This window comes from Tiliqua scincoides, chromosome 5, assembly GCF_035046505.1.
Source record: "Tiliqua scincoides isolate rTilSci1 chromosome 5, rTilSci1.hap2, whole genome shotgun sequence".
In the NCBI taxonomy this organism is placed as follows: Eukaryota; Metazoa; Chordata; class Lepidosauria; order Squamata; family Scincidae; genus Tiliqua; species Tiliqua scincoides.
In genome coordinates, this window is record NC_089825.1 from 4,024,723 (window position 1) to 4,046,398 (window position 21,676).

The 21,676-nt window shown below is 51.4% G+C and overlaps 1 protein-coding gene across 2 annotated transcripts; it reads right to left on the reverse strand.

Annotated features, from left to right (window-relative positions):
* Positions 1-214: 214 nt before the first annotated feature.
* On the reverse strand, positions 215-6,362 carry LOC136650929 (zinc finger protein ZFP2-like). Of its 2 annotated transcripts, none has more exons than XM_066626893.1 (4): positions 6,245-6,362; positions 5,085-5,211; positions 3,866-3,964; positions 215-2,915 (listed from the first exon to the last, which is right to left on the reverse strand). In XM_066626893.1, the coding sequence occupies exons 1-4, from the start codon at positions 6,269-6,271 to the stop codon at positions 1,684-1,686; spliced, it is 1,485 nt and encodes a 494-aa protein (XP_066482990.1). In that variant the 5' UTR covers positions 6,272-6,362; the 3' UTR covers positions 215-1,683. The 2 variants fall into 2 exon arrangements, with proteins under 2 accessions (XP_066482990.1, XP_066482989.1); XM_066626892.1 differs by having other exon boundaries at positions 6,215-6,362.
* Between the last annotated feature and the right edge of the window lie 15,314 nt (positions 6,363-21,676).

Sequence of the window (21,676 nt, forward strand, 5' to 3'; positions counted from 1 at the left end):
GGGGGTGGCAGAAGTCCAATTGAAGCAAGAGACAAAATGAGTGTTGCCAGCAGAAAAAATCCAAGCAGATTTCAAGCAAAACAACAGGGCCATCTTTGAAAATACTAAACAGGCCACTACCCTGGAAAGGACCTTATCTCCCAGCAAAAGGCATCCAACAGCCAGCAAACAATGCTTCAGACAACAAAACACGCTCTCACTCAGTCTCACTCTTGGGTTTGGCACTGCAATATAGAGTTAAATGCTGCTAAAGTAATGATGCCAACCATCATCTGCTTCTTTTTCACCATAGGCAATTTGCATGTGCCTGTGGCTCTTGGGGTGTTCAATGCAAAAATTACACCAAAAATTCTGTATTCCCAGATGGATAAGTGCACTGAACAACACAGTAGAACAGATTCAAGCAATGTTTTTGAAGAAAGCCTTGGACCTCCTAAGATGATGCCCTCTGCTGCCTTGTGTATTGCAATGGGCCAATTTTTAATAGAGACATGGGCATGGTTGAGAACGATAAAATTCTGGCTTTGAGTATACTATGGCGGGGACAAGAGCCATTTACTCTTAACTTTTGGAGGATTCGTACCCTCCAGTAGGTACTTCTATTGTAAAGAAAACAGATCGATTGGTATCAAAGTCGATTCTTTGGGTTCGTGGCCCCAACTGGAAGCCTACCACAGTATTAAGTGTAGGCTCCTGGATATCCAACCTCAAGGACTGCTAAGCGCAGCAAACAAGACTTGCTCACCCCTCATCTTGCAGATCCTGTTGACAACCGGTCAGCCTGCTACGTACTGCTACTTGTTGGAATGTCCACAGAAACGAAGGGCCCTCTCACTTGCCAGATGTCGTGTTCTACCTTTGGCAGTGACATATGGGAGGTTCAAGGGGATTCCTTACAGCAACAGGTGTTGTTTGAATGTGTATTGTCCATTTTACTCAGATGAAGTTTTCCTATCTGGTGTTATTGAAAAAAAACATATATCTGGATTGTGGGATACTGAGATATATTTTGCCAGCGAGTGACTCTGGGTTAGCGGGAAAGGTTGCTGCCTTTCTGAAACCAGCAGTGAAGAGTAGTAGATCAAGACACGGGCGATTGGGAGCTCATTAAACGTTTCATTATTTTGTGTGTGTGTGTGTATAAATAAAAATTGGCATACATATATGCCAATTAAGGTTCTGATTATGATGACAAAACATCCACAATGAAACACCAGTCGTTCTCAAAAGCAAGCCTCACATCCTGACAACAAATCTGTAACAGTGGCGATCACACCCCCCCCCCCAAAAAGTCCAACCTCACAGGTATTTTCAGACAGAAGCACCTCAAGGGGACGCTGCTGGCGCCACTGCGATCGCCTCCTGCCCTTCTGGGCTTTTTTCTCTGATTCACATGTCACCCTTTGACCGTGTCGCTGACTGTTTCAGAGGCGAGCGCAAGAGTGAGCAGAACAACACATTCAGTGGCTGTGTTTCAAGCCCGCAAGAATGTGCAACACCCGCTGGGTTCCTCCAGAGGAGTGAAGCATTTCAGTGGTGTCTTCTTCCCTGAAGGCAACCTGAGAAAGGCCTGCTCTCCCGTGCCCTCCACCGTCAGTGGTTGTCTCCTCGTGAGGAGTCACTTTGAGTTCTGCAGTCCTAGGATGAGGCTGCTGCAACTTTCCTGGCTGGTGCTCTTCCGAATCAGCCCTCCTCTTTGCAAGAGTTCTTCATGTGCTTGGCCAAATCATTTTTCCGGTGGTAACCCTTTCTGCAGTGGGGGCATGGGAAGGGCTTTTCCCCCGTGTGGACTTGCTGGTGCGTCGCGAGCTCCCTCTCAGTGCGCAGCCTCTTCCCACACTTGCTGCACTCGGGCCGCTGCCTGGTGTGGACCTGCTCGTGCTTCAGGCACAGCCGGTTCTGCCGGAAGCACTTCCCACAGTAGCTGCACTTGAACGGCTTCTCCCCCGTATGGATCTGCTGGTGGCTCTGGAGGCTGTATTTGGAGGAGAACCTTTTCCCGCACGCAGTACAGGAGAAGGGCTTCTCCCCCGTGTGCGTCCTCAGGTGCTTGCTGAGCGTGTTGCGGCGGCGGAAACTGTTTCCACACTCCAGGCATTTATGGGGCCGCTCGTCAGTGTGGATGCTCTGGTGAGAAATGAGCCCCGACTTCTGCCAGAATCTCTTGTCACAGTAGCTGCACCGGTAGAGGCGCTCTTGTGAGTGGCGCCTCTGGTGGTAGTTCAGCTGGGAGCTGGTGGCGTGGGGCTTGCCGCATTTCACACATACAAACAGCTTCTGCCCAGAGTGGGACCTCTGGTGCTCCCTCAAGCCCACTGGGGAACGGAATTTCTTCCCACACTCAGTGCAGGGGTACGGACCCAGGTGGCTTTTCTGGTGGTTCCCGAGAACCTTCTGGGTAATGAAATGCTTCCCACACTCAGTGCACTGATATGGCTTCTCCCCCACATGGTGCTTCTGGTGCAGAGTGAGGTACACTTTCTGGCCAAATCTCTTCCCACACTCGGCACAGCGGAAGGGCTTTCCCCCTGAATGGATGAGGGTGTGGGTACAGAGATTTGCCTTCTGACTGAACCGTTTCCCGCAGTCCTGACACTGAAAGGGCTTCTCCCCTGTGTGTGTGCGCACATGAGCTGCTAAGTGCTCACTGCGAACGAACCTTTTCTCACAACTGCGGCACTTGTAGGGTCTTTTTCCTATGTGAATTTTCTTGTGGGCAGACAGGTTATTCCTGGTGCCAATAATTTTCCCACAGTAGTTACACCTGTAGCCTCTCACCAGCACTGCCCGACTCATTCCTGGATCGGAATCATTTACAAGCTGGCAGGAACATCTTCTCTTCTTGGGACTCTCTTTCTCTTCAAGACTCTTGGAGGATCCTGGACTTGGAGAAGGCCCAGCTATTTCTCCAGTGGCTGAAAGGCAGAAGCAACACCCCCACCCTTCATTGGTACAGAAACAGGCAAAGCAGAGCCAGGTCTGTGGCTGTTTTCTTAAAGACACGGCAGGGGCTGAATGGCAGCAACAGGGGTCTGGAACACGTCTGGCAAAGCTCATCCTGCACCCAGGTTTGGGCACTGACAAAGGGTGGATGGAGAATTCCATCTATTGGGTTGTGCTTATGTGCTGGAGGCAAACCTGACCCACATATACCCTTGAGCACCTGTGGGGTAGAAGAACTGGCCCCCACTCCACTGCTCTTGATGCCCAACTACACCTCCCGCCCCCAGGGAATCACAAGTCAGCACCAACCCTGCAAGAGCCAGCTCTGCCACAATCCTCCTGGTCTCACAGATGGCCACACAAATCCCTTCAGATAAGCTGAGATGCTGAATGAAGAAGCCTGCGCTGGAGGCACTCTGTGGCCCTTGAATTCCAAGCCACATGTTGCAAACTGCAAGGACTAAGAAGGGGGCTGAAAGATTTTCCATTGCAACAGGCAGAGAGGCTGAGAGGTGGTGGCTTGCCTAAGGCCCCCAAGCACATTCACAGCACAGTGCGAGGCAAACCCCAGGAAAGCCTGACTCCCTGCTCACAGCTTGGTTCTTAGCCATTTGGGGCTCTCGGAACTGCTTAGATGCACAGCTACAGGGGCTGGCTTAAGTGTTGGCAATTCTGTGACCAAGCAGGTGAGCCAGCAGGGCCTGTCACTTTGCTCAGCCTTTCCTTGGGGCAAGCTGTAGAGTTAAATAGCCTTAAATCAACGCCATTTTGCTGGTATGGGAAGGGCAGTTGTAACACCCCAATGACCATCTTACAGGAGGCAAGAAGAAAGCATTCCTTGTCAGAAAGCCCAAGTCCCCTAGACTGAGGCTGCCTACATGGGTGCAGGACACCCAACTGCTCCACTACTCCCACCACTTACCCACAGAGTGGCTCCTGACAGCCCCCTGCTGTTCTTTTCTGCCTGGCTCCTGCCCCTCCTCGAGGTCAGACACAAGCTGAGGCTTGGCAGTCACAAGGCCTGTTAACAGAGAGGGAGGGAGTTACATGTGCAGCCTGGATGGAGCAAAGGCCTGCGGCCCTTTCACTAGGCAGTCCAAACAGGTTTATTCAGAAATAGATTCCACCGAGCTGAAGGGAGTTTACTCCCGAGTAAGCATCCAAAAAATTGCATCCATGACCATGGAGCTGCATTCATCATAGTGGGAGAAAAAGGATCAGGGACTGGGATCAAACAGCACAAGTATAGAACAGGAGTCCTGCTAGGTTAAGGCTCCTGTATTCTGGTCTTGTCCTTCCACACTGGCCAGCCCACAAGCAGGCCTCAAACAGCTCTTCCCTGTTTCCTGTGCACCCATTTCCGCTCTCCTGCTGCGAAATGTGGAAGTTTTGCTTAACTGCCCTGTTTTCTAATCTCTTTTTAAAGTCATCAAGTTGCCATCATCATATCTTGCGGCAGAGAGTTTCAATGACTAATGATGTGAAAAAGAACTCTTTTTATTTCATCACCAATCGGTTCTATTGGATGATTTCTAATTCTAGTGTTGGGGAAGGAGGAGACTCTCCACTCCATACAACACTTTATAAACCTGTTAGATAGAAATAAATTTAAAACAGATGTCCCTGCAAGGGCTTCTCAAGCCTGCATCTCTTCTGGAGGGTCTTCCCCATTTGGGTTGGTGCTTAACAGCAGGGCTTGTGCTCATTTTGGTGTACCTTCAAAAGCAGGAGCTCTGTCATAGTATTTTAGAGAGGGAAGCAATGGATCAAATAAGGAGACACCTGACTCCGAGACTTCTCTGGCTCAGAGACAAAGACTCCGCAGCCCAGAGGACTACAAGGGCTCATTCCACCTATTCCAACCCACATCTAAGCAGCCCAATCTGGGCTATTCATATGTGCACACAGGTTTCTGTACACATGTATATGCTTTGGGGCAAATGCACTCGACTTCATTTTAAATCATGTCAACAGGGCCCCTGATAAGTGTAGAGCGTGATCAACACAGGGCTCCCAAGTCTTGCTTTAGACATGCTGAATCCAGTGTATGCCGGGGCACGAGTGTGAGTCGACTGACGACCCCCGCAGCCTTCCGCCAAACTCTTCCAAGGGTCATCAGACCAGGCCCAGAAACACTTTACCAAGGAAAGCAAGGCTAGCATAATTTTCCATGGACACTTCTCGGTATAGCTCCTTCTGCAACGCTGACAACATCCCCCACTCTTCAGGGGAGAAATGGACAGCGACATCCGCAAAGGTTATGGTGCCCTGCAGCAAGAAATACCAAAGGCAAACAATCAGCTCTTTTCACCCACTCCTCAAGTGCGCCATCCACAGGCAAGTGTGCCTCATCTTCCACCAACCCTCACCTCACATTTTTCAGACATTTGACCTCCCGCCACCCTCCACATTTATGCTGCTTTCCAAGCAATCCCCACGTCTTCGGCAGCACATAACCCTTTGTGCATGCAGTGTGGAGGGAAGAGCCTGCACCTTGGCCCCTAGTCTGCAAGGCTATGCAGGGCATTGTAGGGTCAGCCAGCCCCAGAGTTCCCACCCTGCAGCCCTTCTGGAGGCGTGGCCTGGAAGACACCATCGAGTCTTCTCAGACATTTCGTCCGGAGTGAAACAAATATATGCCATCTCCACATCCTGTGGCAAGGAGTTCTGCAAATTAGTGACATACTGGGTAAAGAAATGTTTCTTGTGGCACCATGGGCACAAACTCTTAAAGGGGGAATGAGGCTTGCTGTCTTCCATTCGTCTGTGTTCTTCTTGTTCTTGAACTGGCACATTCCATGAATGTGTGGCGAGTGGGGAGGCAGGTGAGGCAGAGCCTCCCCACTGGAGTCCTTTGGAAAGTGCCACCACCACCATGGGAGGTGCAACGCGTCCCCCCCAGCAATGCGTGTGGGTTGAGTATGCCTGAGTATCTCCTACGGCAGCGGCAGCGTCGGTTTCCAAAGGACTCCAGTGGGGAGGCTCTGCCTCACCTGACACGGCGGTGGCGCAGTGGGGTGGCAGTGGCATCCCACTGTGCTTGTACCCCCAGACCCTTCCAACGGCGCGATGGGGGGCACGAGGGCGCCTGATGTGGAGGCACTGATGCCAGCCAGACACCCACCCCCCACGAAGGGGCACCCAGGCCCCAACCTGGAAGCCCCCCACGCCCAGCCAGCAGGGTCCGCCTCCCGAGCTGGACACGTGCGCTCGGACCCTTCCCCGCAGAGGTCTGCCTGCCTGCCTGGCCGGGACTCCCTCCCTGGCCTACCCTGCAGGGGGGGCGCCGCGAGCTGCGGACCTTCCTCACAGGCCGCCTCCTCCTCATCCTCCAGGGCGCTCAGAGCCTCTTCCCTGCGCCTCCTCCCGCAAGCGGACCTGCAGCCGCCTGTCCCTCTCTCTGCCTGGCCTTCTTTCGGTCAGCGGACCTTTGACCGCAGGAACTGCTTGCTGGAGCTTCCGTGCATGCGCAGGCGAAGGGAGCGCCCACTTCCGCCCTCCCTGAGGCCTGCGCTTCCGCCAGAAACCATCGCTCAAGCTGCGCCTGCGCGGGAGGGAGCGTGGAAGCTCCCGTCGTGCCCCGCGCCCAGCCCTGCCCAGGGCGTGGCTCTAGCTTGGCAGAGGAGTTCCAGTGGCGTAGCTGGATGGGGGGGGCAAAGCACTGTTTTGCTGGGAGGCTCACCACAATGGCAAAGCACCAAGTCTTGCAGGGAGTCTGCCTGTGGTGTGCAGGCGGCCTCTCCCCCCATTCAGAGCCATTCCGGGTGGTGGGTGCAGACCGGAGGCTCCGAGGGCTGCTTGCGTCCACAGGAGGCTCCATGCAAGACTTCGCACTCTCCAGGGGGCCCCGCCAGACTGAGTGCACTGCACCCCTCTAGCTACACCACTGAACAAGAGTTCTGCTACGACCCATGGAGATGAGAGCCGACTCTTACTGGTGCCTGATGGCCCCTGCTATATCATCACCCCACTGGCTTCTCTTTGGTCCATTTTGAGTCAAGAAATCCACTTGTTGCTCCTTAAGGCATTTGCGTTTACCTCTTCTGTTTTTCTGGCTGCAACTCTTGGTAGAAAAGAGGCATTTGAACGCGGCCTGTTCCACTGCATTCTGCTTGCGATTACGCATCGGTTGATATATAACATGAGGGCATTATTCAAAAACACCAGGATTTTCACACTGTGGGCCAGTAGTGGTGTTACCCCCAACTGCGTCACCTGCAGCCCACAACCCCATGGGATTCATCAGGTGAGATACACACAAGAACTACACGCATCTGATCCCAGCCAGCAGCAATCAAACCTTTACATAGCATAAATCAAACCTTTATATATAAATCAAACCTTTACATAGTATAACTAGGAATTGGAAACCTCCCCAACTGAGTTCATGCTGTTAGCCAAATCTTGGAGCTACCCCTGGAGCAAGCAAGAGAACCATATTACCTATACAGGCAGGTAGGACAAAAGACACAACAGATCAGGATTCAAATCAACGCAACAAGAAACGAGTCACAAGTCTCTGACCCGACTTGACTTGAAAACAAGTCCTAACGGATGGACTTTCTGAGTCGCCCAGAGCGTTTTGGCAACTCTAAAAGACTCGAGACTCTTTTCCATTAAAAAGTCAGCTGTGAAAAAACAGACCTGCTGCTGGGGTTTGTGTGTGTTGGAGTTCTCCTTTAATACTCCCTCAATGTCCCATCCCATCTGTAAACAAGGCAGGAGGGGGAGCCTCTGTTAGGACTGGTATTTTCTCACCTTTGCCCAAACATAATTCTGAACATCAAGATCACTGTTGGGTTGCTCAAGTTAGGATGTTTCTGTGAAGAAAAATAAACGAGGCTGACACAAACATCTTGGAGCTAGTGGGAGAAGCAGTAGCAAACTTTGACAACTGTTCCAGGGCCTACCTTGACAGCAGTGCCCCCCCCCCCAATGCACTATATGTAAAGAAAGAGTGCCTCTGAGCACATGCTTCTCAGTCTGTCTATGGAATTAGAAATCAGGGCATCAGAGCAGAGAACATGCCTTTTCTCCCCATTTACACCTCAATTGAAGCACACCCTCTCTGGCTCCTGCACCTGCCAGCGCAGGTCATGCGTTTGCCACCATGCATGAGGCAATGGTAGAAATTAGGTCCTGCGCTTCTGGCTGCAGTTTTTCAGGAAGCGGCTGGGAGGCTGGGGCATTTGCCCCACCTGAGATACTGCATCCACCCAGCCCCATCTTGTACAATGCAGTGTTAGGTGTCCATTGCAATGGGTTGTGTGTATTTGACAAGACTAGATTATCCTACTAGATTAACTAGTAGATTATCTACTAAATTACCCTAGCGTGGGGTCCAGTTGAAAGTAATTGATCCAAGTGGCTTAAATTGGCCCAGATGCCTATGTGGGATCTGGTCATGTGGGAAATGTTGCTTGATTGATTGATTGACCCACATGGCCTTGTCCTGCTGAGGTGCTGGTGGTTGGGGGCAATGTCCAGATTGCAGAGCAGCAGCAGCAGAGCGGGGAAGGGATGACTCAGTTAAAGTGATGACCAAAGAGGGGCTGCCAAAAGGACAGGGGAGGCTTGTGGGTAACTGCTGTTAATTTCAGTTGGACTGACTTCTGAAGACGGTGCTGCTGGTTCACTTTCTGTCCTGTCCTGTCCTGTCCCCTGGGATGTTCTTGGGGTCTGATCTTGTGTGGCTTGCAATGCCTCCTGCTGTTATGGATGTGAGATTTGGATTCAGACTTGGGCCTGATGTTTTAAATGTGCTGCTAGCTGTCCTGAGGCTCCCAAAGTAGGACAGAAGAGCAGGAGAGAAACAGCTTTAACACACACGTATTGCTTATTTTACAGGTGCACAAGCTGCTTCCCCATGGCTGAGGAATCAGCAGGCTTGTTCTCTTACTGGCCTCCCAACTGTCTCTCACATGGTGCACAGACCTGGCCGCTGTGCCCCCCTCGCTCCCCCCCTTTGTCCTGTGCTAACAGTACCGATGGCAGCTCTCCAGGCCAACTCCTGCAAATTACTGGAAAGAGTCAAGGTCCAGGGACAGAGGGGGAAAGGGACAGGGAGGCCCCGAGGTTCACCCTCCCACCATCCCTAAAGTGCATCTCACTCTGAGGAGAGCATCAATCCAGCAGCCATGAAGAGGCCCTGGCTGACCTTGGCTGCTCTTGTGGCTTTAGTGGGAGCCACTGCCGCGGCCACCATGACAGAAGAGGTGAGTTCTGCACAGGGCCGTAGCTGGGGGGGGGGCCAGGGGGGGCTTTACCCCCCTCCCAAGCCAGCAGTTTAGCCCCCTAGCATTTTTTCCAAATCTGTCCTCTTTATCTAATCAGGCGTCCATTGGGGGTGATTTGAAGCCCTTTTTGCAACATTTTTTGTGCGCAGGAAGGAAGCGGCTCGGTGCTTCTGGCAGGGATTGGGGAGGAGAGAGTGCATGTGTGTAGCGTGTGTAGAACAGGGTCCTGGGGGGACTCCTTGGAAGTTATGACCTCTGGTCACCCTGCCCCCATCCAGAGCACGTGGAGAGCAGGGCTGGTCAAGAGCAGCTACAAGAAGGTTGGGAGAGATTTCTCCTTGTACTGGCTGGGGGAAGGGAGGGTGCTATTTCTTCTATTGTGGAACATGCTAATTACTATAATGGAACTGCCGGTGGGCGGGGGGGGCAGGGAGAAATGTTTCTGTTTGGGGAAATCATGGGGGCAGGTTCTTGCCTTTCAGATATACTTTTAAAATTAATGGCTGCTGCTTGGGGGCTGGGGAGACCCTTTTTCTGGTGGGAGAAAACATGGAAAGCATTTGAGCTAAAGAGAACCAAGAACTTAAGTGTGGGAAAGGTTCTAAGCAGGGGCGGATCCGGGGGAGGCCATGGGTGCATACCCCCCCAACTGTCCTGCCAGCAGGGAAGGGCGCCCGCCAGGATGGAGAGCAAAATCAGGTGTCAGGGGAACACCCACTGGGTGGGTGTCAAGGAGATTGGCTGGAATGGGTGCCCAGGTCTACCCCCCCAGCAAACAGCCACAGAGGCTTTAAGCTCAATCAGGAGCCCAGGTCTACCCACCCAGCAAATAGCCACAGAGGCCTGAGGGGGGACATGATTGAGACATATAAAATTATGCAAGGGATGGCTAGAGAGACATTTTTTTTCCCTCTCACATAACACCAGAAACAGGGGACAGCCACTAAAATTGAATGTTGGGAGAGTTAGGACGGACAAAAGAAAATATTTCTTTACCCAGCGTGTAATTAGTCTGTGGAACTCCTTACCACAGGAAGTGGTGATGGCAACTTGCTTAGATGCCTTTAAGAGGGAATTGGACAAATTTCTGGAGGAAAGTCCATCACAGGTTACAAGTCATGATAGGTATGTGCAAGCTCCTGATTTTAGAAGTAGGCTACCTCAATGCCAGATGCAGGAGAGGACACCAGGATGCAGGTTGTGTCTTGCTGTCTTTTGTGCTCCCTGAAGCATTTTGTGGGCCACTGTGAGATACAGGAAGCTGGACTAGATGGGCCTTTGGCCTGATTCAGCAGGGCTCTTCTTATGTTCTTATGTAGGCTATAAGCTCAATCAGGAGCCCGGGTCTACCCAAGCAGGCCTCCAAGTCCAGGTGGGAGCCCAGACCCAGTTCTGCCTGCCCAGCAAATGTCCACAGAATCGATAAGCTCAAGCAGGAGCCCAGGTCTACACAGCAGGTAAACCTGGGCTCCAAGTCCAGACGGGAGCCCAGGTCTACCCACCCAGCAAATGGCCACAGAGGCGATAAGCTCAAGCGGGAGCCCAGGTCTACCCAGGAGAGGACAGCACCCTGTGCAGAGAGGCGCTTCTTGTTCATTCCTATTTATACCTTCATACCTGCTTCATCAATTAATCCATGTGTTGCATTTACACCAATGTTCAAACAGCTAAAAAGAGCAGTTCCAAAGCAAGCCTCATCCTGTCACATCTGTGTTTTAGAAGATGCTCGTTTCAGAAGAGCATCGTTCTCTTCCATGTGAGAAAAATGGGGGATGCCTCTTCTACAGGGATCATTTTCTTAAAAATTGTGTTTTTAAAAGTTTGCTGCATGTTTAGGCGATGTATAAGGGGTTTTCATGGACTCAGGGTGCAATCGTAACCATGAGTTAGGCTAGGCCAGGGGTGCTCAATAGGTGGATCGCGATCTACCGGTAGATCGCGAGGCAAAATGAGTAGATCGTGGAGTGCCAACCTCCCCCCCTTCAGGTGCCTCTGGGAGGAATGTACTCAATGGGGCTTACTCCCAGGTAAGTGTGGCTAGGATTGCAGCCTCACAGCCTAATCCTAGGCATGTCTACTCAGGAGTAAGTCCTGTTATACTCAGTGGGGCTCAAGGTACACCAACATACATTGTACACATAAATGTTATATGTTATGATGGTGCGAACATTGTAAAAAAAACTCTGGTAGATCTCCGGGCCTTGCTGGGTTTCAAAGTAGCTCTCGAGCCAAAAAAGTGTGAGCACCCCTGGGCTAGGCAGCTGCCTAGGAGGGTCGTAAATGTGCCATAAAGCACATTTGTGCCTTCTCTGGGGCAAGCCGCGCCAGTGCACAGAGGCTGCATCCAGCCTCTGTGGCAGCTTGCTGGGCAAGCCTTGTGTCAGCCAAACTTGGCCGACACAAGGCTCTGGGGTGAGTGGGAGGGAGGTGGGGAGGAGGCAGGAGTGAGGCGTTCCAGGTCAGGGGGAGGGCAGTCCTAGGACGGGCGGGGAGCAGGAGGTGGGGTTGGGATCTGGCTGTTATGCCGAATCCCAACCCCCGTTCTCAAGCTGCACGGAGTGGCTTCAAGCCGCTCCACTCTCCTCGGACAAGGAGACCCATAGGGGCTGCAGTGGCTTACCCGGGTGACCCCGAATGCGCATACGGTTCTTTGGATTTTTGGAGAGGCAACCAAAAGATGACAGGAGAATTCAAAGGACTTCTAACGTTTACTCGTTTGCAAACAGAATCCCCCCCCCCCACACACGTGGAGGACCCCGAAGGATTACAATGATGCAGGTTTTATAGGGTATTTTAGATAAGGGAGGGGGGACAAGAGGACACAAAGAGAGGAAAACATCCATGGGAAAAATAACATACAGGCAGGCACACAAACAACATTTGGCATGTTATCAGTACAGGATGTTGATCTGAGGAGGGCAATTAGATACACATCGGCAATCTGTTTACAGAGCTATCCATTACAGAGGGTCTGGTACTCTAACTCTTTCATCCTTATTTGTTGATTGCCGTTATTTATGGCTTTCTGTTCACCTTGGAGGCCCATACCACAGCCAGCTTGTACTCTGAGAGGGATATTAGATGCTAGCTTTTGGTCAGAGAAGAGCCTTGTGGGCATTTCATATTGTGAACTGGGCATCTTGGGATATTTCTATATTGTGAGCTGGACATTTTGATATGACGGGGGTAAGGGAAAGAGTTTCCCCTTACCTCTGGCTGAGCCACTTTGACGCCCTATCTTGTGCTGGATACAGCGCAAGCAAGATAGGATTGCTCTGCACATGTCATGCCTGCCTCCCTCAAATAAGGTCAGCCAGCCATCTCAAGCTTGTGCCCAATCAGCTCCCTGCCTGGCGTGTCTCTTCCCCTCTGCCCCAGCCAGAGCAGGAGGAGTCTGGAAAGGGAGCAAGTTGACTACCCAGCCTCCAAGAAGTTCACCTGATGGTGGGGTTTGCACAGGGGCTCTGGGATTGCTGCCCATGGTGGGAGGTGAGAGTGGGGGCCAGTTTGCCTAATGAACCATCCTGGTAAACAGGCTGTCATTATTTACTTCATGAACACCAGTCTGCCTGCCTGGGCCCTCGGCCACTGCAGGTCTTTCACCTCTGGCCCACCTGAATGCAGAAAGCGCCTTGTTGGATGATGCCAAAGGTTCATCAGATACGGCACTCTCTCTCTCCACAGTGGACCTGGGGAGGTGGCCATAAAAATGACAACTCCCCCCCCCCCCGTTTGACCTCAGTCTCTGCTTCTGCTGTGGAAGCTTTTGGAGCTCAGACAACTGGTGGCCTTGAGAGACGGTCTCCTCACATGTTGTCCCAGCCTCAGAGCAAGTGGCGATTGCCAAACCTTGTAGCAAGGAGCAGTGCTGCATTTCTCAAAGGAGAGGTGCTGGCTGGAGTGCCGACCAGTCTGAAAGTCCTGCAGTCTGCCCTAGAAGCCTTTCCCCTTCTCCAAATAATAGCAAGAATTCAAAACGTGTGTCTCCTAATTGTGGTTCTTCAACTGAGAGACTGAGAAGCAGCCCCTCCTGCTTCATTGCTGTGCAGACTGCCAATGAGCTCAGGCTTTGCAAACTGCTTTTGGAGTGGAACTGTGGCAGGCCTCGGCCCCAGTTTGGATGGTCCTGCCCATTGCCCCGGTGTGCCCACTGTCCTGGCTCCAGACCTGGCACACCGCCTCCTTCAGCAGCACTGTAGTTGTGGTCAAGCAGAACTCAGAGTGCTGACTTGGAGCAGGCTGTTCTCTTCTCAGGACCTGTGCACCCATGAATGTACGTGGGTTCCGGATCCGTGGCAGGGAGGTGCTCCCCTGACTTGCTCTCTCTCTCTCCATGCACAGCACCAGCTGGAGTCGGCCAGAGCCATGAGGCGTTTTCCCTGCTATCGTCCTGGATGTTATTCCTCCATCAGTGGAATGGTAAGAACCAGAGGGCTGAAAGGAGTGCCTGCTGCTGCAGCCTCATTCTCACAAGCAAGCAGCAGAGGTGCTTCTGGGTCCCCCTTTTCAGACTGCAAGTGGTGGCTTGCCTGACTGAAATGCCTGCCGCCCCCCCCCCCCCACTAGCACTCTCCTCCAGGGACAAAGTAGCCAGTCAGGAAGGCTGCAACCCTTCTCTCTGGCATGCTGCAGGCCATGCGCAGGGCTGAACACGCAAGCCTTCAGCGTGCAATGACCCAGACCAGACAGACCCTGGTTTCCTTCTGAAGACACAAAGCTGTCCTGTGTTGGGCTTTTAGCGACAGGGCTCTGTCAGAAGTGGCCTTCCACCAAGCACCCTGGGAATGGTCACCTGGAGAAGGTGCAGAGAAGATTAATTCTGAGCCATGGAACCCCTGCCCAGCCCCACTCTTTGGCTGCCAGGGCACTTTGGTGAGGAGGGCTGTCAGGCCAGGCCAAGAGCCAAGACTGTCTTGCTACCCTCCCCAAGCCCAGCCAGTTCATTTCAGCGTACGTCTCGCAGGCCAGAGTTCAGTGCAGAGATTTTGAACAGTAAGTCCCTTGCTGGGGGGGGGGGGGGGCGTTGTGTTTCTGGGTGGTGCAGCTGGGGGATGGCTTCCAGACTGATACAAAGGTTGACAGATCAGCACTCTGCTCAACTGGCTGAGAAGGGAGGAGGCTTGGTAGTTGTCTTTGGGGCCCATAAGTCAGTGCCCTGCACAGCTGGCTCCTTGGAACATAAGAACATAAGAACAGCCCCACTGGATCAGGCCATAGGCCCATCTAGTCCAGCTTCCTGTATCTCACAGTGGCCCACCAAATGCCCCAGGGAGCACACCAGATAACAAGAGACCTCATCCTGGTGCCCTCCCCTGCATCTGGCATTCTGACATAACCCATTTCTAAAATCAGGAGTTTGCACTTACACATCATGGCTTGTACCCCGTAATGGATTTTTCCTCCAGAAACTTGTCCAATCCCCTTTTAAAGGCGTCTAGGCAGGAGCAGGAGCAGCTGCTCCCAGGTTGTCTATGGCCAGGCTGTGGGTCCACAGCAGGTGTGTTGCCCAAGCGATGGCTCTCTCTGGCCAAGCCTTGTGGCCATGTCCAGAGACCCATGGAGGTGACTGAGGCTTTGTTGGAGTCTCTGAGGAAAGCTTTTCCTCCTGAGTCAGGAGGACTCAGTGTTATGTGGCCCTTGACTGCACTCATGTAACTGAACATGTGCATTCCAACGCATCCTTCTCTTGGGCCCTGGCAGGATCACATCACATGCTGTCTCACATTTCCTTCTCCTGCAGGATCGAGGGATGGAGTTGCAGCCCAAGCCCACCCTCCGCTTTCAGGACTGGCAGGTGTGTCTGAGCATGCAGAGGTTGGGAGTTGGAGGGCATTGTGGGGAGAGGGTCACATACACACTTAACAAAGGATTCACTACCATGGATTCCTTGTTAAAATGAGCTGGTGCCTCTTAATCCTCTTAACCCATCACTCTCTCGATTGTCAGTCTCTCATGCAGCAGGAGCTACATTTGGAAGAGAAACCCACAGAGGAAACCTTCTTGCAGCGCCTCCAGGTGGTATGTGTGGGAAGGGGGGGACAGGAAGAGGTTGAGGGAGAGGGAGAGACACCTCATCTTTGCCAGGCCACACTATTGCCACAGATGGTTCACTTGGATTCATAGTTGACGAGACCAGAGTCCATGTGAGCCCCTTTTTGTCCACCGGGTCACTTTTGCAGCAAGGCTAGCCAGAGAGATTTTGGCCCAGCTGGCTGAGGACTGGTGACCCTTAGGAGCACCTGAGTGTGTGAAGCCAGAGGCAGAACGTCATGAGTTCCCTGGAATCACTGGTCTGAATCTGTACAGGAGAAGCTGGAGGAAAGGAGTGTGTGCTTGCCTTCCATCTTTCTTCTCCTGCAAGGGAGCTTCTCAAGAGAAGTATTAACAAACACAGTTAAAATGCAGTACAAACAAATCCATTGTGTCCATTGGGCAGGGGATTCAGACCCAGAAGTAAGAAGTAAGAGGTTGCTGCTGGCCACCCTCCCTGACGCTCCTTGGGGTGGTGCACATAACCAGACAAGTCAAGAGTCTGGAGTGACCCACATGGCTGGGTACGGGCTTTGTGCTGGAGGTGGACGCGTGGCGTGAGTTTGGCCCTCCACAGAATGTTGCTTGAGTCAGTGCTTCTCCCTCACCAGGCCAGGGCTCAATAGTCCCTTCCCAGTCCTGTCCAGCACTCAACCTGTCTGCTGGCCCACCCCACAGTGTCAACACCAAGTGAGGTTCAGACAAAGCCTCCTCCAAACAGACTCTGAAGGAGCTGAAGTCGCTCACAGTATTTTTGCCAAAACCAGTCCATGTCTTTTGTATCTGGGAGAAGCCATCATGTTGGAGTGGAAACTGTGGGAAAATGCCCCCCCCCATGAAAGGGCCCCCATTACTGCCTCCTGTGGGAAAGGCAAGAGCGGGGTCTCTCAGGGGCTGACCTGAGAGCACCACCACATTCTTGTCTGGCTGCAAGCCAGAGCCACCCCCCAACCTGCCCCTGTTCCACTGCAGGCTTCCCTGTGGGACCACAGGGCCAAGAGGAACGCAAGGAAGGCACCTCCAGCCCGGCGCAGAGGGAAGCAGCGTGAGGGGGCCAGACCTGTCTGCAGAGGCTGCTACTCAGGGCTGACGATAGTCGCCTCCCCTGCCCAAGAAGGCAAAAACGAGAGCCTGAAGCGGAACCACTCCGAGTCAAGCGAAGATTCCAGTGCAGGATACTAAGCGGCTCCTGTTGCAGGCCCGGATGCCCCCCCTTGGTCCCCAGCTTAGAAGAGCCCCAACCCCCAAGGATGCTCTGATGCAAACCAGTTGCTTCACACTGGGGTGTCCCATTCAGGGACCAAAGGGGGTTGTGCCCCCACAACCACTGCTTGCTTTTCTGCAACTTCTCTCCTCACTAACGTTTATCTCAGTCGCTGGGATCCCGAGGACCAGCCAGGGGTAAAGTGACATCGGGGAGAAGTGGTGGGGAGGTAAACAGGGCAAGGGGAGGGATGTGCTCCTCTTGGCTCCCAGACTCTTCCTCCTCACCCCCTCCCAGCCATGCTTTCTTCCCCTTCCCCTCTCCCATGCAGAGGAGGCACTACTGTATCTGTTTTCAAGAGCAGGACCATGCACACCACCCCTGAACTCTGGCCCTGCCAGGAGCCCCTTGTTCTTCCAGGAGACGTTTCATTGTATGCTCAGCAATTGTCCTTCTTTCACGTATAATTGTATGCTAATTTTTTTGCTTGATATCATTACTTTTAGTTATACTGAATCTTCTAAATAAATTTATGGTAATTGAATGGACTCTGAGTCACTTCCTGTCCCCTTCTGTCTGATGGTGGCAGTTTGTTGGGTGTGCGTGCCTTGCAACCAAAGACTATGAGATCCCGACAGGCATGTAAATGCACAACACATGTGTGTTTATAACAGAAATGTGATGGTTTTTTCCCCCCACATGATGTAAAATAATTTTATGAAAATGTCACCTGAGAAGGAATGTTTCAGTTTAAAAGAAGCACATGCACACATGCATGCATGCATTCATGTGCACATGTACGCACAGAGAGAGAGAGAGAGAGGATATTTCCCCCTCCATTTAATGTCTAGTGCTTGGGATTACTTTGGCTACATTTTTGGTTGTTGACACCTAAAAACTTAAGTTGACTTTTGTGATTTACAAGTGTGTGCCACTTAACAGTGGAGATATGTTCTCCGATCCCTGTTGTTATGTGATTAGTCATCAAGTAAGCATTCAGTCCAATCTATTGCCTTTGTTGTGTAACAGATACTCCCTGCCAGACACTAGCTGGCTGCACAGGCTACTGGAGATAGATTGGAGATAGATTGCAATTTTCACAATGGAGAGAGGTGAAAAGTGGTGTGCCTCAAGAATCTGTCCTGGGACCGGTGCTTTTCAACCTCTTCATAAGTGACCTGGAGACAGGGTTGAGCAGTGAGGTCGCTAAGTTTGCAGACGACACCAAACTTTTCCGAGTGGTGAAGACCAGAAGTGATTCTGAGGAGCTCCAGAAACATCTCGCCAGACTGGCAGAATGGGCAGCAAAATGGCAGATGCGCTTCAATGTCAGTAATTGTAAAGTTATGCACATTGGGGTAAAAAATCAAAACTTCATATATAGGACAGATCAGGAGAGAGATCTTGGCGTGGTGGTGACAAGCGGGGCCTGTACAAGAGGGACGGGCTTCACTTGAACCAGAATGGAACCAGACTGCTGGCGCATAACACTAAAAAGGTGGCAGAGCAGCTTTTAAACTGATCCCTGGAGGAAGGCCGACAGGAGCCGAGGGGCATCCGGTTCGGGACTCCTCATCCCTATGGGACAAGGATGGGGAGGTTAGAGAACAACAAGGTAAAGATAGAGTAGGAGAAGAAATTGGGAATGGTAGCATCATGGGATGTGATAGATGGTTTGGCACAATGAGAGGATGCAGGGATAAAGGAGCTAATAAGCAGCCCATCCTGGGGCATTCCATGTACAAATGCTTTTATGCAAATGCCCGAAGTCTCTGAGCAAAGATGGGAGAACTGGAATGTCTGGTGACCAGGGAAAACATTGACATAGTGGGCATAACGGAAACCTGGTGGAATGCAGAAAATCAGTGGGATACTGCAATCCCGGGTTAAACTCTACAGGAGGGACAGGGAGGGGTGAGTTGGAGGTGGGATGGCCGTTTATGTTAAGGAAGGGATAGAATCCAGCAAGTAGAGGTTGAAGGCGGGTCTGACTCCACCATAGAATCTCTGTGGGTTAAATTACCAGGCCTGAGGAGTGATGTAATACCGGGGGGCATACTATTGTCCTCCAGACCAGAAACCGGAAGGGGACCTTGAAATGAGAAAACAGATCAGGGAGGTGACAAGGAGGGACAGGGTTGTAATCATGGGGGACTTCAGTTATCCTCACATCAACTGGGTCAATTTGTGTTCTGGTCACAAAAAGGAGGCCGGATTCCTGGACATGTTAAATGACTGTGCCTTAGAGCAGCTAGTCATGGAGCCCACCAGAGGACAGATGACTCTGGATTTAATATTGTGCAGTACTCAGGACCTGGTTAGAGATGTCAGTGTTACTGAGCCATTGGAAAACAGTGACCAGGCTGTGATCTGTTTCGACATGCACGTCGAGGGGAAGAATACTGGGCAAATCTCTCACAAAAACCCTTGACTTCCGAAGGGTGGACTTCCCTCAGATGAACAGGCTGGTTAGAAGGAGGTTGAAAGGGAAGGTAAAAAGAGTTCAATCTCTCTAGAGTGCATGGAGGCTGCTTAAAACAACAGTAATAGAGGCCCAGTGAAAGTGTATACCGCAAAGGAAGAAGGGCTCCACTAAATCCAGGAGGGTGCCTGCAAGGCTAACCAGCCAAGATAGAGAGGTCATAAAGGGCAAAGAAGCTTCCTTCCATAAATGAAAGTCTTGCCCTAATGAGGAGAATAAAAAGGAAGATAAACTGTGGCAAAAGAAAAATAAGAAGGTGATATGGGAGGCCAAGAGAGACTATGAGGAACACATGACCAGCAACATCAAGGGGAATAATAAAAGCTTCAAATGTTAGAACAGTGATTTTCAACCTTTTTCATCTCATGGCACACTGACAAAGTACTAAAATTGTCAAGGCATACCGTCAGTTTTTGGACAATTGACGAGGCTCACCATGCTGTTTGTGGAGAGCTCACATCCCCCAATAGTCCTATTAATAAATGACCCTCCACCAAACTCCCGTGGCACATCTGGGGACCATTCACGGCACACCAGTGTGCCATGGCATGGTGGTTGAAAATGACTGTGTTAGAAGCAGGAAACCCGCCAGAGAAGCAGTTGGCCCGCTGGATGGTGAGGGAGGGAAAGGGGAGATAAAAGGAGACTTAGAGATGGCAGAGAAATTAAATGAGTTCTTTGCATCTGTCTTCACGGCAGAAGACCTCGGGCAGATACCGCTGCCCGAACGGCCCCTCCTAACCGAGGAGTTAAGTCAGATAGAGGTTAAAAGAGAAGATGTTTCAGACCTCATTGATAAATTAAAGATCAATAAGTCACCGGGCCCTGATGGCATCCACCCAAGAGTTATTAAGGAATTGAAGAATGAAGTTGCAGATCTCTTGACTAAGGTATGCAACTTGTCCCTCAAAACGGCCACGGTGCCAGAAGATTGGAGGATAGCAAATGTCACGCCTATCTTTAAAAAGGGAAAGAGGAGGGACCAGGGAAACTATAGGCCGGTCAGCCTAACATCCATGCCAGGTAAGATGGTGGAATGCCTCATCAAAGATAGGATCTCAAAACACATAGACGAACAGGCCTTGCTGAGGGAGAATCAGCCTGGCTTCTGTAAGGGTAAGTCTTGCCTCACGAACCTTATAGAATTCTTTGAAAAGGTCAACAGGCATGTGGATGTGGGAGAACCCGTGGACATTATATATCTGGACTTTCAGAAAGCGTTCGACACGGTTCCTCACCAAAGGCTACTGAAAAAACTCCACAGTCAGGGAATTAGAGGACAGGTTCTCTCGTGGATTGAGAACTGGTTGGAGGCCAGGAAGCAGAGAGTGGGTGTCAATGGGCAATTTTCACAATGGAGAGAGGTGAAAAGTGGTGTGCCTCAAGGATCTGTCCTGGGACCGGTGCTTTTCAACCTCTTCATAAATGACCTGGAGACAGGGTTGAGCAGTGAAGTGGCTAAGTTTGCAGATGACACCAAACTTTTCCAAGTGGTGAAGGCCAGAAGTGATTGTGAGGAGCTCCAGAAGGATCTCTCCAGACTGGCAGAATGGGCAGCAAAATGGCAGATGCGCTTCAATGTCAGTAAGTGTAAAGTCATGCACATTGGGGCAAAAAATCAAAACTTCACATATAGGCTGATGGGTTCTGAGCTGTCTGTGACAGATCAGGAGAGAAATCTTGGGGTGGTGGTGGACAGGTCGATGAAAGTGTCGACCCAATGTGCAGCGGCAGTGAAGAAGGCCAATTCTATGCTTGGGATCATTAGAAAAGGTATTGAGAACAAAACGGCTAATATTATAATGCCATTGTACAAATCAATGGAAGGCCACACCTGGAGTATTGTGTCCAGTTCTGGTCGCTGCATCTCAAAAAAGACATAGTGGAAATGGAAAAGGTGCAAAAGAGAGCGACTAAGATGATTACGGGGCTGGGGCACCTTCCTTATGAGGAAAGGCTACGGCGTTTGGGCCTCTTCAGCCTAGAAAAGAGGCGCCTGAGGGGGGACATGATTGAGACATACAAAATTATGCAGGGGATGGACAGAGTGGATAGGGAGATGCTCTTTACACTCTCACATAATACCAGAACCAGGGGACATCCACTAAAATTGAGTGTTGGGCGGGTTAGGACAGACAAAAGAAAATATTTCTTTACTCAGCGCGTGGTCGGTCTGTGGAATTCCTTGCCACAGGATGTGGTGCTGGCGTCTAGCCTAGACGCCTTTAAAAGGGGATTGGATGAGTTTCTGGAGGAAAAATCCATTATGGGGTACAAGCCATGATGTGTATGCGCAACCTCCTGATTTTAGGAATGGGTTAAGTCAGAATGCCAGATGTAGGGGAGAGCACCAGGATGAGGTCTCTTGTTATCTGGTGTGCTCCTTGGGGCATTTAGTGGGCCGCTGTGAGATACAGGAAGCTGGACTAGATGGGCCTATGGCCTGATCCAGTGGGGCTGTTCTTATGTTCTTATATTTGACCAAAGGAATGTGGGAAGCTGCAAGGCATGGTGGGAACCCAGCGCCCTGGGAGCCTGCCCCCCCTGCCCCCGTCCACCCTCTTCTCCAGAGGCCCACCTTGCCCTGCCTCATTAGGGGAAAAAACCACTCTGAATGCCCTGAAGGGAAGAAAGTGGGGTAGAAATCTGTATGTAAGTAAGAAGAAAACAAGGCCAGTCTTTGAGGCAGCTGCTGCTGCTATGCAGGTTTACTGAATTGCAAAGCTTTGTTCCTGCCTTGCAAGGCAGGGGGTGGCGGGGAGAGGCAGGCAAGGCCCAGGG